Consider the following 15,342-nt stretch of genomic DNA (forward strand, 5'->3'; position numbering starts at 1 on the left):
TACATGCCCCCAGGTCGATTACATCCGTCAATACTTCATCATCAATTTTGGTGACCTGCTTAGATGTTGTTGGGAAAATGTGGTACTCAAAGTAAGGGAAAAGCTACATGATGCTCGGAGTAGTTTTTGAGCTTCTCACATTTGAATTTTTTCCTCATCACGTCTTCCCCATCTCTAGTGAGATTTGACTCATCTTCTTCATTTCTAGCAAGATTCATCCCCGTTTGCTTCATGTTCGATGAGTTCCATCTGATCCATCTCCGGTGAGCTCTAGTGAGGTGAAGAGGTCAGTGGCCTTAAGGGTTTCAAGGGCGAGGGGTTTTGGGCCTTGGGATTCTTAGTACTATCAGGCTTAGAGGGAGGGCCGTCAGCGCCATGGTAGACAATGAGACAAGTAGTGGTGGCAGATGCTAGCCTGGGTAGCTGGAGGACAGGGGTTGGACTAGGTAGGGGTGGGGCACCAAATCGAGAGTGGTTAGCATGGGGGAAGGAAGCGGTGGTGGATCCTACGACAAGAGTCTCCGGAGACGGGTGGAGGACGGGGTGGGGGTACTGGTGCTGAGGATGAATGTATGTTGCTGTTGTTTGGTTTCACAGGTGAAAGAAGCATCGAGGAAGAAAAACAAAGGAAGAAGACGAAGCATCACACATTAGATGCAGACCCAATGGTTGAGAATTTCGAGTGCGTGGGGGAGTTAAAATATTCGGGAAGGCAGTGGCAGTGGTGCCCCCAGCAGTGGAGGAGAGCAGTTGGACCAGGTAGGGGTAGGGGCACCAACTCGAGAGTGGCATGGGGGAAGGAAGTGGCATCGGATTCGACGATGGGAGTCACCAAAAACGGTGGAGAAGAGCGGGGTATGGGTAATGAAGTTGAGGAAGAAGGTTCATTGCTACTATTTTGTTTTGCATGTGAAAGAAGCACTAAGAAAGAAGAATAGAGGAAGAAGAAGCAGCAGCACATGTTAGATGCAGATATGGCGTGGGGCGCTCTTTTTTTACTTCATGTGATGTTACCGTGAAACTGGTTTCGATTCTAGAATGGCTTCCAACTCAAGCAAAGCAATCGATCTTCAAATCTGGGAAACAAATAGAATCTTATAATCTTTAGAACCGGAAGACTTCTATGGGTTCCAGTCAATTCAATGTGAGTGCTTTGCTAGTGGTAGCTAAACAACACATTTCACGCTCATATTTTGCATGTGGTAGCCGAACAACTCATTTCATGCTCACGTTCTGCACATTTGGGTGAGTGGAATGTTTTTTTTTCAACCAATAGAGCTCGTTAATGAAGAATTGGTTTGGGTTTTTTTAGGGGATAATGATTTAATTTTTTAATAGATTCATTTGAAAGCACTAGAAAATATATGAAAACCTAGCTTGAATTGATCTTTGAGTTGTAATAGAATCCCATAACAATGAATTCGTTTTAAAGTTATCAAAAACTTCAGAAGGTGTGATGGATTAACTGAAAGTTCGTTTATAATTCACAAAGTTCAGTCACTAACTTTTTAAAGCATCCATAGGATTTAAAAGTAGAACTGATCGATTTGTATGTTTCAATTTAATAGTGAATGTTTCGAATAAATTCGCAGGGAGGAGCTTAGAGTCATCACAACAATCATCTAGTCCGTGTACCATTTTATTGCACCTCTTATAAATTACATAGAAATTTCATGGCAAGGTCCCTCTTCCCACACATATTCTCTGGATCTCCCCTTCTTTCTCTAGTCTTGCTTTTCCTCCAACTCCAACCTTCCCCCTCCTACGGCCATGGTGACCAAAGCAAGCCCCATTGTGCTCTCCTCCTCCAATCTCTGGTGGCTCCCATGGTAGAAGCTACCACCGCTCTCCACCATCCTCCATCAGCCCCGCTGGCACTGCCATTGCCTCACCCAATAGCAAGACTCCACCATCGAGCTAGCTTTCCTCCCCTGGCTTTCATTTTAAAGCTTGAAATCCTGAATTCCTAATCCCAAAACATCCTACACCTAATCCATTGGAGAGGTTTTATTTCACTGGAGATGGAGAGGGAGGCTAATCTCATTGGAGTTGGAGATGTGGGTGAAGATATGCATTAAAAAAACTAGTATGGTTAGTAAATCCAAATAACTGAATATAATGTAGCTTCTCTGATCATATAGCATGGGGTATATGGATTATCAGGCACCTTAAAATCGTCGTATGAGCACCAAAAACAAATTGGTCAATTCAATTCAGTGTGCACGTGCTTTGCTTCTTAGGTAACAAAATGCAAATGCATTCAAAGTCTTCTACTCTTCACTTGCTCTGTTTTTGTGTGTTGAAGCTCCCCATCGAGTCCTTGAGCAAACCTACAATCACGACTTTAGAAATCAAACACGTTCAACCTATGTGGGTGCACATGAGACAATTAGTAGTAGCGATTGTTAATGGATGGTCAAAGATTCAATCAGCAAATGGAGGTATTTCCTCTTCACCAATGTTGGAGTTGGTTCAAACTTTGGTTCTACATTTGTCCGCTGTAGTGAAGATGGTTCTTTTAGTGTCGACTTTTACCGAACAAATTGCAAAAAGAAGATTACTTAAGAAGCAAGCCGGAGGTTTTGAATTCCTTCTTCTCTTTTTGTTTGTTGTTCTAGTGTACATCATAAGTTTTCTGATGTCTTAGCTACGTGTTTATTTGGACATGTGCTTAACTTGTAGCGGTGGCTACATCTTGTAATAAATGTGGTATGATGCATCCTTAGAAGAGGGTGTCTGAAGTTGGAATATATCTTCCAGTACAGAAAAAATCAAATATGTTCGGATCGATTTGTGAAGCGATGATATATATAATGGCTTCGAGATTGCAGGTGAGCCTCTCCTTCAGGATCATCTCACCACTCTCCGTGCCCTTAACTATGTAGTCAAGAGTGACAAGGTAGCCTGGTGCTATCAAAGATTCCTAGATGACATGACCAGATCTGAAAGGCACCAATTGATCTCATCAGGTGAAAACATGAACACTTAATCTAAGCTGCTTGTTTAACTTTACTTCCTTTCATCGACGTGAGCTGTGAGGCTGCTGAAAATAGTGAAGGTGGCCTCTTATTTTGCTAATTTGAACATGAGATGGGTAATGGTTGTTTTAGTTTTGGTAATTTTTTAACAGAAACCTCACCTCCAATAATGGTTTGGCCAATGTATTAGTGAGTTTTGTATTTATCCTTTATATGATGTATGTGTTTGTTTTAGTTTTGGTAATTTTTTAACGGAAACCTCACCTCCAATAATGGTTTGGCCAATGTATTGGTGAGTTTTGTATTTATCCTTTATACGATGTATGTGTTTGGTTGCATGTACCAGTTCATCTATGCAATTGTTCAAGTTAGATGGTGGTCCTTTTATTTGGTTGGGTGAATCATACCAACTTTTCCGGAAGACCGAGATGAAACCATCCAACTGATAAATTTTTTTACTAAGAGAAGTGAACCTATGGTTCATCGAAATTTACGAAACCATACCATCAAGAATCATCCGTACATGCATCAGTTGATACACCCTACCAAACATATCCTAAAGTACCTTATCCTTCGCATGCAATGTGCGTCAAAGTGCAAGCTTTATATTGAATTCCTCAAGAAAGCTTATTCAGTTCCATTTGTGTGGTGACCTACACTCTAAGTCTGTGATGGACAACCATCTAAAGTGCTAAGAAAAATTAAAGATTGTTTGAGCAATTAAATTTGAATAAAAATTTACCCACATATTTTCCTATATTTCAAATGAATATTAGATTTCTTTACAATTTTGGATGTTTTACTTAATCAAGATCCAAACATAAAAGAATGGCATTGACTTATATTTTAATTATAGCAAAGGAAATCTAAGAGGTCATTTGGCATAGCTCTCAATCACTGTAGCATGTCAGAGGAACACTGTAGCAAACGGCTCCTAGGAGCCGATGAAGCCAAAAGTAGTGGCTTCTCCGGCTCCTCGTTCATTTTAGTTGGAGAGAGAAAAGTAGCTTCTACTATAGTGATCGATACAGTTGCTGCTATAATATTTGCTAGGAGGAGCCAAAGCTGCAAAGAGATGCACCAAAGGGGCCCTTGTAGGCCCTTTTGCTTCTAATACTAAAATGGAAGATTACCATATTTGTATGATGTCATGAAGCTGGTTCTTTTGCAAGAAGGCATCATTGCCATTCAAGGTTAGAAGAAAATACCTTTTGATGCCCATCAATACCCAATTCCTACCTAGTGTACCTACTTGGTGTATTCATTATCACACAAGGGAAGCATCATGGACCCAAAGCCATGTGCTAGCGTGCTGCACATCATGCTGCTCGGTTTCTCCCCAAAGGTTGGGTGAGCTTAGATTCTTGTATTCTTTATTGCAAGAATTGGGATTACTCGTCAAGCACCATAATGTGATGTCTGCTGCATCAAACACAGTAAGGAATCGGTGCTCTGTATCCAAAGGAGGTGAATTAGACAAATTTAAAACTTAAACCAACAGCTTCCACTAATTGTAAAAAAATAAACTAGATCATACTATCTAGATGTGCATCTATGGTTGATCTAGTGTGAAACTTACTATCGACAATGAATTTTGCAACCTAGAGCCAATTCTAGCAAGAATTACTCTAAGAAAGTAAAGGCACTCAAGTTGCAAGTATGGAATGCGGAAACTCAAATGAGTGGGTTAGAGAAAATGCAAACTCGGCACAATGATTTATCACGAGCTATCGGTAGCCAAATGCCAACCCTTGACCACGTTGGAGCTCCACCAAAGATATGCTCTAGTCACCAAGTCTCCTAGTAAGGGCTCTGTTTGATTCAGCTTTTATGTGTAGCGATTCTCTAGGAATCAAGCTATCATGAAAAGCTGATGTCCACAGAATCTACTGGTAAGAGAAGCTAAGAGTTTAGTAACCTGAGTTTCTCTATTGGGATATTCTCTAAAGTTGATAATAGCTTGTTTGGTTGCTGAATAGGCCTAGAAGGTCATAGTTACATTAATTTTTTTTACACTACACAAAATTTGATTCTCTCTCTCTCTCTCTCTCAAATAACAAAACTACAAACTAAAGTACACGACCAATCATGCTAACAAAGTCATAGCAATAGAATCCCGCAAAGCACTCGTATCACTATTATCTAATGAAGCGTTCCCATCATCCATAATGTTTGTGCTACCATGGACCATCATTGTCATCAAACATAGTTCTCAAAATCAGCATCTTCTATGTCATTTTCTCTTATGAAATTGTGAAGAACCATTACTACAGTGATGATTTCAAATTGCTTCTACATTGGATAGCTAGGCAAGTTCAAGAGAATTCGCCACATCATCTTCCAAACTCCAAAAGAATGCTCTATCACATTTTGAAGACATGAATGTGAAGAATTGAACACCTCCTTGGAGCCCACTAGTTGTCGATCATGTTGCCATTCAGATATATGGTACCTTTGACCATTGTAAGGTGCTAGAAATCCCTTCGTGTTGGGATAACCTGAATCTACAAGATAATACTTTACTTCAAGGGCATGTGAAAATTGCTAGCTGTATGTTTCCAATGTGTCTAGCAATACACGAGTATCATGAACAGAACCCAGCCAACCTAACAACAAATATGAACCTCATATCAAAGTCGCAAGCTGCCAAAGTATTTAGGTTGTTCTCTTAATGGGATAGTAACAGGTATGTGTGTTCCATGAATTGCACCAATGCAATCCTTAAAATGAGGTCAAAACCTTGAGTTGTCTTGAATCCTAGAATGCACTATTTTAAAATGAGGATCTTTTGGCTTTATAATGTTACAATCCATACGGTTGACACTTTCTAGTACCTCACTAAACTTCCTACTAATAGTTTCTAGTGAGTGTGTAAACTTATTCTTAACTTGTCTAAAAGATCGTGGTACACCGCATGCTCATAAAAACATTCCTAAGGCTTCCATGCTACAAATTTCCCTCCCAGATTGCAAGCCATACTCATTTACCAATGCATCATGAAGTTGGTGAAATATTGTCCTTCTCATTCTAAACATATCATAACAATCATCACTATTTTGCAGCTGCTCATGTACCCACTAAATTCCAGTTTGGAATGGTACTTTCTTTGGTTTCTTCTTCGTACATGATCTTCCATGGTAGTTCATACAACGTAGTGCAGCATATGCAATCATGAAATCATCTTCATTATCATTGGTAGCAAGGTTAACATTTTTTTGATTCATAAACTCATCATCACTTGAGTCATCAGATTCAATAGAAGAGCTCACCTGCATGTAACATTATAATACATAAATAAGTAACAGTAAAAAAAAGTGGTCTCATCGCATAAATACAACACAAAGGGGTTGGTTCACATTATTACACACATAAGTCAATCAACAAATAAAGGAAATAATAACAGTCTACAATAGTTAAATGGAATAACAACATCCTACAGATAACACACACTAATGCTTCCTCTCCTCCCATGATTTCCTCAGCCAGTTCAATCTACCACTTGGAGTCTTTAAAGTGACAAATACATCACAATTCTCCTTTTTACGAAGAAGTTGTGTGGCATAAAAGTGTTTATCAGTCGACTCTTCCGCCCCATCCTAAATTACAAAATCCAACATCTGACCTATCCCATCTCTAACAGGATCAATCACTGGAGAAGTTGTAGAACTAATCTGAGCTTTCAACTCATATGCTTCAACCAACCATTTTAGATACTGATCTTTCAAAGTCTTCTTCTCCTTTCCCTTTCCCTTGGGAGAATCAGAGGCAAGCCTCTTTCATGTTGCACGCTTTTGACCCATCTTTGAGGCCTTAGCCTCACCACCATCAACAACATCCTCACCTGCAATTAATGTCGTCCTCACCTTCACCTGTAGGTTCACCTCCAGTAGTACCCTCTAGTACAAATAAGCTCTCTTTTGAGAAGATAATTGAATCAAACATTATTTGGAGATCTTCTTCATGCTCAAGTGGTGCATCTTTAAACATGGTACAACCTGGCATAGCCTAAAAAGATGACAGGATAATTAGATCCTTAAAACATGAAAGATTGTGATGTTTTATGTGCATTAAACCTTTACAAATTGTTGATGTCTTTAAGGTCACTCATTACATTTTGCCTTTCCAATCCCACCAATCATTATCAGCAATAATGCATCCAGTATGAGGATCCCACCCAAACTAGTGGCCCTAATATTCAAAGACTTCCACTATGTATACATCCTCTTCAATGCATCCCATCTATCGTTCATTTGCATCTATGTGTACTGTCTCTTGGTTCTTTCATGAAATTTTCTAATTGAATTCGCATATCCTACACTATTCAGACAGTGTAACTACCTTTTTTAGCATTCACTTCTCCACACATATTTGATTGAAAACCTTGGTAGTAAATGAATCCCACTTTCCAATACACTTTTGGCCTTTTTCCATCTAAGCATATATCACAGATCAATGCATCAATGTACATGTATGAAAACATTTGACAGATCCCTCTAACTACAAGATGTACAGAGACATGGGATGCTTGATAAATCATGAAGTAATTTGTAGATTGACTACATAATACTCACATATGAATCATTTGCAACCCATTTTTCTAAAATCAGACTAGTCTTTTAGTCAAATTAGAGGAGGAAAATTGGTCTACCTTGGCCTACTGGAGTCGACCTCCACGAGCGCTGGTGTGGCGGAACCACCTCGGATTAGCTTGATTAAGCAAGGTTAAGTCGCCTAACATGCGACACTTCTGCTTAAACCGGGCTAACACGGGGTGCCGTCGGATTTCATCCGATTTAACCACTTAACAGGATCGAGTCTAGCAAACTCACACGAAGGTGAGCGGTTACAGAGAATACAACGAGTCCACTGAGTTAAGCAGGTCTTACTTGATTGGTTCGGCCATAAAAATTTACATCAGAGTTTTATAACAAAGAACAACAGAGAAAACTAGCGGAAGACTTCGTCGGGGTCGGATGTTTGGGCGAGGCTAGCCAGAATATCACTGAGTCCTCTCCTCGCCGTCCGAGGAGGGGTCCCACTCGACCGTCCAGCCTGGCGGGAGCTGGGGCGGTCAAGCACCAACCAGAGAGGGGTCGGACGCGGCAACTTCACCTGAAACAGAAGCCACAACAAGGCTGAGCTACTAAGCTCAACAAGACTTAACCGACCGGAGTAAGGACTACTCCTCCTTCTAGACATGCAAGCTTTTTGGTTGAGGGGTTTGTTTGCCAAAAGCACTAGTAACCTAAATTTCAAGTTTTAGCTCCGATTCTAGGTTCTTTTACCAGTCTAGGTTGTGCATCCTATTCTAAGCAAACATAGAGCCAAACAAGATGTGTAGGTATAATAACAAACATTGCCATCATCAGATTCCTCATTTACTCAGGGTGACATAGCGATCAAGAAATCTCAGACTGTGAGAGGCAGACAAATCGATTCGAGTTCTTTACCATGCATGGTGAACCTAGCCCCACGACATCCGCGCACCCGGAGGTCGCTTCCTGTGTCGGCCTTCCCCATCAATCCCCTAACCCGTGTCGGGCCCAATTCCTTTGGTGCAAGGTTCCACAGACCTGGCCTATGCCGTCCTGTGACCACGCTTTGCCACCACGTGCGACAACCAGCAGGGGAAACTCCGTTCCAAGAACAATGGTGCGACCGCTCACGTCTAGGTTCAATCAGGTACTAGGCTTCCTCATCCCATACTAAGTATGAGGCTAGTACTTTCAAACACTTGATCACGAACACCACCACTGTCGGGCCTTAGCAAGTTTTCATAGACAGACGGGGCGACCATCCGACCACCAAAAAGTTACCAAAACCCTGCCCCGTCCATCGTCCTTATAGTTGTAACGGAGAGTAAATCATGCAACTCCTACAACTCGCGAGTGACAGGAGATCACTCGGCTTTTACCGTCTCCTATTTAAGCGATGTAGCTACACGGTCCAACAGCTAGTGCTCATATCAAGGGTTACTAGGTCGTGCATCTAGGGTTTCACACAACTCCTAAACGTAAATGCACAAACATGCTATACGGAAGGCATGCGCGAGTTTGGCAAAACACGTAGGTTTCTCATGCAACCGGGGCTTGCCTGCAAGCAAAGGGGACGGAAGCTGCTCGACTTCTGGGGCGACTTCGGCTTCCGTGGGCAGGAACTCGGCTACAGCTTCTTCGTCGGGTGCTGGGTGCAACTCGTAGAAGCCGTCGGCGAGGTGCAGCTCTACACGAATGCAATGCAAGGGTTAGCTTAAACGTTTATTTCAACAGCAACACTGGCTCACCTGAGCCCAGAAACTTGCGACAACGAGCAGGAGGTTAGGGTGGTTCGAGAGAGCTGATGATGATCAAGAGGTAAGGGTAGGAAGGCACTAGTGGTCTGATCCTTGAACTAGAGGATGTGATAACTGGGATCCTTAGACGCAAGCGCTACAGGGTTCCCAAGTTTTACACTTACACCCTCGAGTTGAAGAAAAAGATCACAGCCAAGCCCTTGGGCGAGGCAGATAGGGGTCGGCGGAACAGACAGGGTCGGACGAGACGGAACCGGGGTCGGGCGGATAGGAGGGGTCGGGCGAGGTGGACTTAGGGTCGGCAACTCACCTTCTTCTTGAAAGGAAAGCTTGGGGTCGGGAAGAGGCAGACTTGGGCGGAAGGTCTAAAGCTTTGAGCAAGGGCTAAGACCGGCAATGCTCCGGCGGCGGCGCTGCTTCTTGCGGATCACAAGAGAGCTCTACGCAGCACAAAGGAGCAAGCTGCTGGGTGACTTGGAGGAACTGAGAAGGAACTGGGAGAGGAACTCTCAGGAACTGGGTGGGTGGCGCTAGGAGCTTGAGCAGGGAGCTAGAGAAGGCTAAAGGCAACAAAGGCGGAGGGAACTCCGGTGACGGGGGCATTCCTTTTATAGCTGCTGGAGCAGAGGAACGGAAACGTCGCGGAGAGAGAGAAGGGGAGCGGCGCGAAGGCTGGGAAGAAGCAATGGGGTGCTCTGCCGTGGCGGCGATTGAGCAAACAGGGCGGTGCTGCAGAACTCCGGGGGTGACGCCAGCGATCATTGCGCTATACCGTCAGGGCGGCGTAGGCGCTGGTAGACCGGTGGTTGGGATTTGGCGGAAAGCGGGCGTCGTCGTGCGGAAGAGGTGATAGAAGCGACCCGTTAAACGGCGCTAGAATCGAGGGCTCACAGGTGAGAAGACAGGCGGACGCGGGCGCGGGGGAGAGCGCGGAACAACAGATTGTCGGGCGGCTTCTGACAGAGCGGGGGAAAGGAACTGTCGCGGCCACGGTCGGGGTTGGCGGTGGGGGAATCGTCGTGTAGCGACGACTGGGCGGCGCAACTGTTGCTGAAAGGATGGAAAAGACGGGCGACATCAGTCTCCGGGGCCGGGATCTGGTATCGTGATGATGGGCGTGGGAGACGAGGCTCTGCAGAAAGGGGTGCAGAGGGCTTCTGCTGCCATTGGGGAAAAGGGGCGCGGGAACCCACTCTGTCGCTGGCCAAAGACAAAACTGGGCGATGGCGTCGGAGAAGACGAGCCACGCGGCAGGAAGACTCTGAGGCGGCCATGCAACTCGAGTGCGGCTGGCGCGGGGGATCTGGAAGAAGATCTCGCGGGTCCACCGGGGGATAGATCGGACGGGTGAGGAAGATCAGCAGGATCCGACGGCGGGTTGAACTCGCCGGGGTCGGGAGAGAAGCGAAGCAGGAAGGGGTCGGATCCAGGGTCGGAACTGGCGGAAGACTGAGCACTTAGGTGCGGTCGAACAAAACAGCTGACTCAGGTTAAGGGCTGAGATCAAACTTAACTGGGAAAGGTTAGGGGTCGGTCGTTACAGCTGGTCAATGCAGATCGGTGGCAAGAAAAGGCTCGAGTGTCAGCCGGAGTGGAGGCCCGACTGGCGGCCAAGGGCGGCCTTCTAGGCTTCAGGCAGACACTGTCCCAATTAGCTTTAGGAGGGCACCATCCTGGCGGTCATGCTCAGGTGGACAGACAAGGCACAGAGGGGTGGGTGCTCAGGCGGCTAGATAATGCGCATCGGGAAGAGAGCGATAGGGCGCGGAGGCCCAAGCCGTGGGGCACCTAGGGGCCAACGGCAGGGCGTGAAGGGGAGAGCGGGAGGGTGCGGAGGTTATATTTGTGGATACTTCATAGAAGGCCCCATTTATAAGTCATAAAATACATTTTAGAAGACTTCTAGATGAACTTCCATAAAAATAAGCAACATATGATGAAAACAAAATCATGGATTTCCCAAGGGCAAAAGGAGGAACACGATATGTACCTAGCAATGGACTAGCATTGTGGAGAATTAATGAAACCATCATATCCACCATGTCGAAGTTCGAAAAGCTTGTGATACAAAGTCATAATGAAATCCATCATGAGATTAAGCTTATATATGAGACTAGACATCATGTGGATGTAAGGTAAACATTGTTCTTCAAAACCACAACATAGTCTGATAGAAGTTGAATCGGATCACACACACAACTGATAACATAAAAGAAGACCACACATGGTCATATCTAAATAGTAATGACTAGAAAACCCTATATGGTGTTCTTGTAGTCCTTTTTATTTGTTGCCCTCGACAGCTCATCAGGTGTAACTTAGAAGGCGGGGCATGTCAACAACATTAAGAGGCTTTAGGACATACTCCTTTGCCCCAGCATCCAAGCACCTGCATACAAAAGGTGCGCATAATATAAAGTGAGTACATATTGGTACAATTGTCTATCTAATGCAATGTCCTAATATTCCTAATCTCCACTCACTTTTTCATCCTCTCAGGGATGTGGTCAGAGGACATGATCACCACAGGGATGTGCTTCAGCTTAGGTGATTCCTAACCAAGATAAACAAATTTTGTTAGTAAATAATAAGGTCTCCAAATATTTAAAGATGCTAAAGTAAAAAATTCAACATAATATAGATAAATGAAACTATATGTGCCACAATGAAAATTAGAAGTGTTTCTTTATATATGAAAGGACTCTACCTTCACCTCCATTAGAAGATCATACCCAGTCATACCAGGCATACAATAATCAGTCACAATCAACTTCACATCATGTTCCTATATAGGATGATTATATAGAAGAACATGTCAAACATTGTTTATAACCAAATAAACTATATAAACTATTGACATACCCTATTTAGAAACTCCAAGGCTTGATTTGGACCCTCCATAATAGTCACTGCAAAATAATAATACTCTTTAGCAAAATAAGAAATATTGGGCATCAAAGCACTTAGATGAACACAAAGAAGATTGCTCATAATGCAGTTGATGGTTTCAACCATATTGCACCTCGAGCATTGCAGTTCTTTAAGAGTTGGGATGCAACAAGACGATCAATAAAGGAATCATCAACTACGAGCACATGAGGGGCATCAGTGGCCATGGTACTCTCAACACTACTTCCGCTTCCTTCCTTTGGGGAAGAGCTTGCAAATATGTGATATAGGACTGTTTATACTGCAATTTTGTTTGAGGGAGTGAACCTAGAATGGGCCTGTTTATATAGCCCTTTACGGCTGTACTAGTGACATCTTTAAGATAGAGAAATAGTTACTTGTGGCTTTATAATATATATGCTTAAGATATAGATTTATAACTTGAAGCTATACTGGTCATATCTTTTATGATAGAGAATGAGTTTGCAGCTATCCTTATGATATGATTAGGATAGAGATTGATTTTACAGCTAAACATGAATCCTCAAGGTAGAGAAAGAAAAGATAAATTGTAGCAAGGATTTTAATAATCATATACATCTTAGTAACACAACAAGAGAGCGCATCCTAAAGATATAGTATATACCCTTAATGGGCTGTGTGGACACATTTTGCCAGCATATAAAAGCTTTTTATTTCTATGTTATATCCTCAAGGTAGAGAAAAATAAATAAATAGTAGCAAAGGTTGTAACACGACAAGTGAACACATCCTCAAGATATAGAATGTATCCATAACGGATTGTAGACACATTTTGCCAATGTATAAAAGTCTTTCATTTGTATGTTTTGACTCTACATCAAGCAAGTAGTAATTTGGTCGTCCCAAGAAGGGCATGGTAAGCTTTTGGGCCTAGAATTTGAAGGGTCTTAGTGGTCTTATGGTTCCCTTGAAATTGATGGTCCATGGTTTGGGCCTAGCTCAATCCTTATTTTGGTAGTGTTGACAACTTGAATATGTCATATGAAATAAGGAATGCATTAAATTAACTCACTGGTAACTATGATAATAGTTGTTTCCAATTTTATAAGCATGGCCACCTAATTAAATGGTTGCTAGTACATGAAAATTAGAATCCTAACAACTATCATGGATAAAACATCGTGTAATGCTTGGCAACCTACCAAGGGATACCCTAAGGTAGTAGATTGGTTGGTAAGGTTTAAACGATATTAGTAACTTTATGATGATGATGGGACATGATTTAGATAGGTTCAGACCGCTATTGAGCGTAATACCCTATGCCATGTATGAACTATTACCTTGCTTTGAGTGTTGTTGATGAATTGAGTTGGTCTAAGTCAAGGCTCAGTTGGTTCTACCAATCTAGGGACCTCTACCCTCCTTTATATATCCTAGGGGACATGGCAAGTCTCGTAGTTAGTTACAATGTGGGAATCCGAATTGGAGTACAATTGTGCGTGTGTTTGGGGGGGAGTCCTAGTATAACTCCATCTTCTTCCTTCCTTGCAGATACTCGAGGGATCTATCCCATGGAAGCCCTTGAATGCTTCATAGTTGAATAGCGACCTTACTTGAAGTCTTGTTGATTTGATTCCTTCGTGGCCTGGTGCTTTTTCACCTTGCCCAATACTATCTCCACCAAGATCATCTTCTAGTTTTTAAGAGGCTATGGAGAGCTCCATTAATATCTTGAATATATGCACTGTAGGTGAAGTATATGTGCTTATCCTGCGAGCCTTATGTTAATTCACATAACTGCCCCAAGGGTCCAAGAAATCTTTAGTATTGTTCCTTTTGTCTTGAAAAAATCAACGATGGGCACCGACATGTGCACCATTCGGTCCGAGGATCAAAGAACATGATTCTTGTAGTAGCTCCTATTAAGTGTGGATGTCCCATTATTGATTGGTGTAAATACTCGAGTGTCATTATGGCATCCCGTTTATGAGTTTCGACTACTATGAGTACTAGGCTAGCGTCTTGGCATCGCTGTTGACGGCAGTTAGCGCGCCAATTTATGAACCGCAAGCGCACTGATCAGTTGTAGCTTTTTCCTTAGAGTATTCGTCCAAGGTTTATCAATCTGTCGATCGGCTGCGAACTGACTAGGTTTTTCCATCTAATCTAATGAAGCAATCCTAACATGAAGCATCAATTGCATATAAAGTCAAACTTGTTGTAAAGATCAAAAGCATGAATAAGTGTGGATCACATCCATAGATATATATGATATAACACCACCAAGGGCAGCAAGAGCCTATCATCTTTTAGTTATAGTTCTAGCCAACGAGCAAGCACATCATGCATCTCATCCAAAGCAATCTTTAAACTACTACCTCTGGTCAACCTCCTGAAAACCCCCACCCTATACGGAAGCAGACCCCGTCACGACCCCCCTATTGGCGTAGGCAGTTTAAGAGCACGAACATAGGTGAACATGTACAGCTATCATGAAGGGTCAACATACTAGATCTAATCACCATGATTACATAAAGTATACTATGTAGTCTAAACTATAGCATTAGACTAAGGAACAAGCATATTCATGATAGACATAAAGCATAAAAGGAGGCACTGAGCTGCTAACAGATCAGATGACATGAAGAACATTGCTCACATAATAGATGTATTAGATCATCACCTCCGAGTACATACTATCGACGATCTCCTGAACTCCACCATGGCACAACCGTGCAGGGAGGCCATGTTGGCTAGGGTTTGGCCTAAGCCATCTCCTAGACAACTCCGAAGACTTGTCGATGCGCGTGCCGATGGAGATTGGGCATATTTATAGTCCAAAGGTGTCATGGTTTAAATTGGAAGGCAATGTGGCAAGGAAACACCCTGGGCCAATCGGCCTGGGTGGGTCTAGGCCGATTGGCCTAGGCCTTCTTTTTGCCGTGTTGCGTCCTGCTTTGTTCCTAAGTCTTCTCAGGTGTTCTGAAGTTTTCTTTTCACTTGCATGTGGGCCTGGCATGTCGATAGCTTCGTGATGAGATTGATCTTTGATAACTTTCCAAATCTCTGCTTGATCCTCTTTGATCTTGAAATCATCTTGCCATATCTTTGCAAACCTAGCCCTTAAGTCATCTAGGAGGAGTGTTTGCCAAAAATAACCACGAGAGGGGGCCAGAGGACCCTAGGTTGATCGGCCTAGGC

At 43.0% G+C, this 15,342-nt stretch overlaps 1 protein-coding gene across 1 annotated transcript; it reads right to left on the bottom strand.

The window, feature by feature from the left end:
- Positions 1-11,577: 11,577 nt before the first annotated feature.
- On the bottom strand, positions 11,578-12,386 carry LOC117861827 (two-component response regulator ORR12). Its single transcript, XM_034745359.1, has 5 exons — positions 12,293-12,386; positions 12,133-12,179; positions 11,978-12,055; positions 11,754-11,824; positions 11,578-11,659 (listed from the first exon to the last, which is right to left on the bottom strand). The coding sequence occupies exons 1-5, from the start codon at positions 12,384-12,386 to the stop codon at positions 11,578-11,580; spliced, it is 372 nt and encodes a 123-aa protein (XP_034601250.1).
- Between the last annotated feature and the right edge of the window lie 2,956 nt (positions 12,387-15,342).

This window comes from Setaria viridis, chromosome 6, assembly GCF_005286985.2.
Source record: "Setaria viridis chromosome 6, Setaria_viridis_v4.0, whole genome shotgun sequence".
Classification (NCBI taxonomy): domain Eukaryota; kingdom Viridiplantae; phylum Streptophyta; class Magnoliopsida; order Poales; family Poaceae; genus Setaria; species Setaria viridis.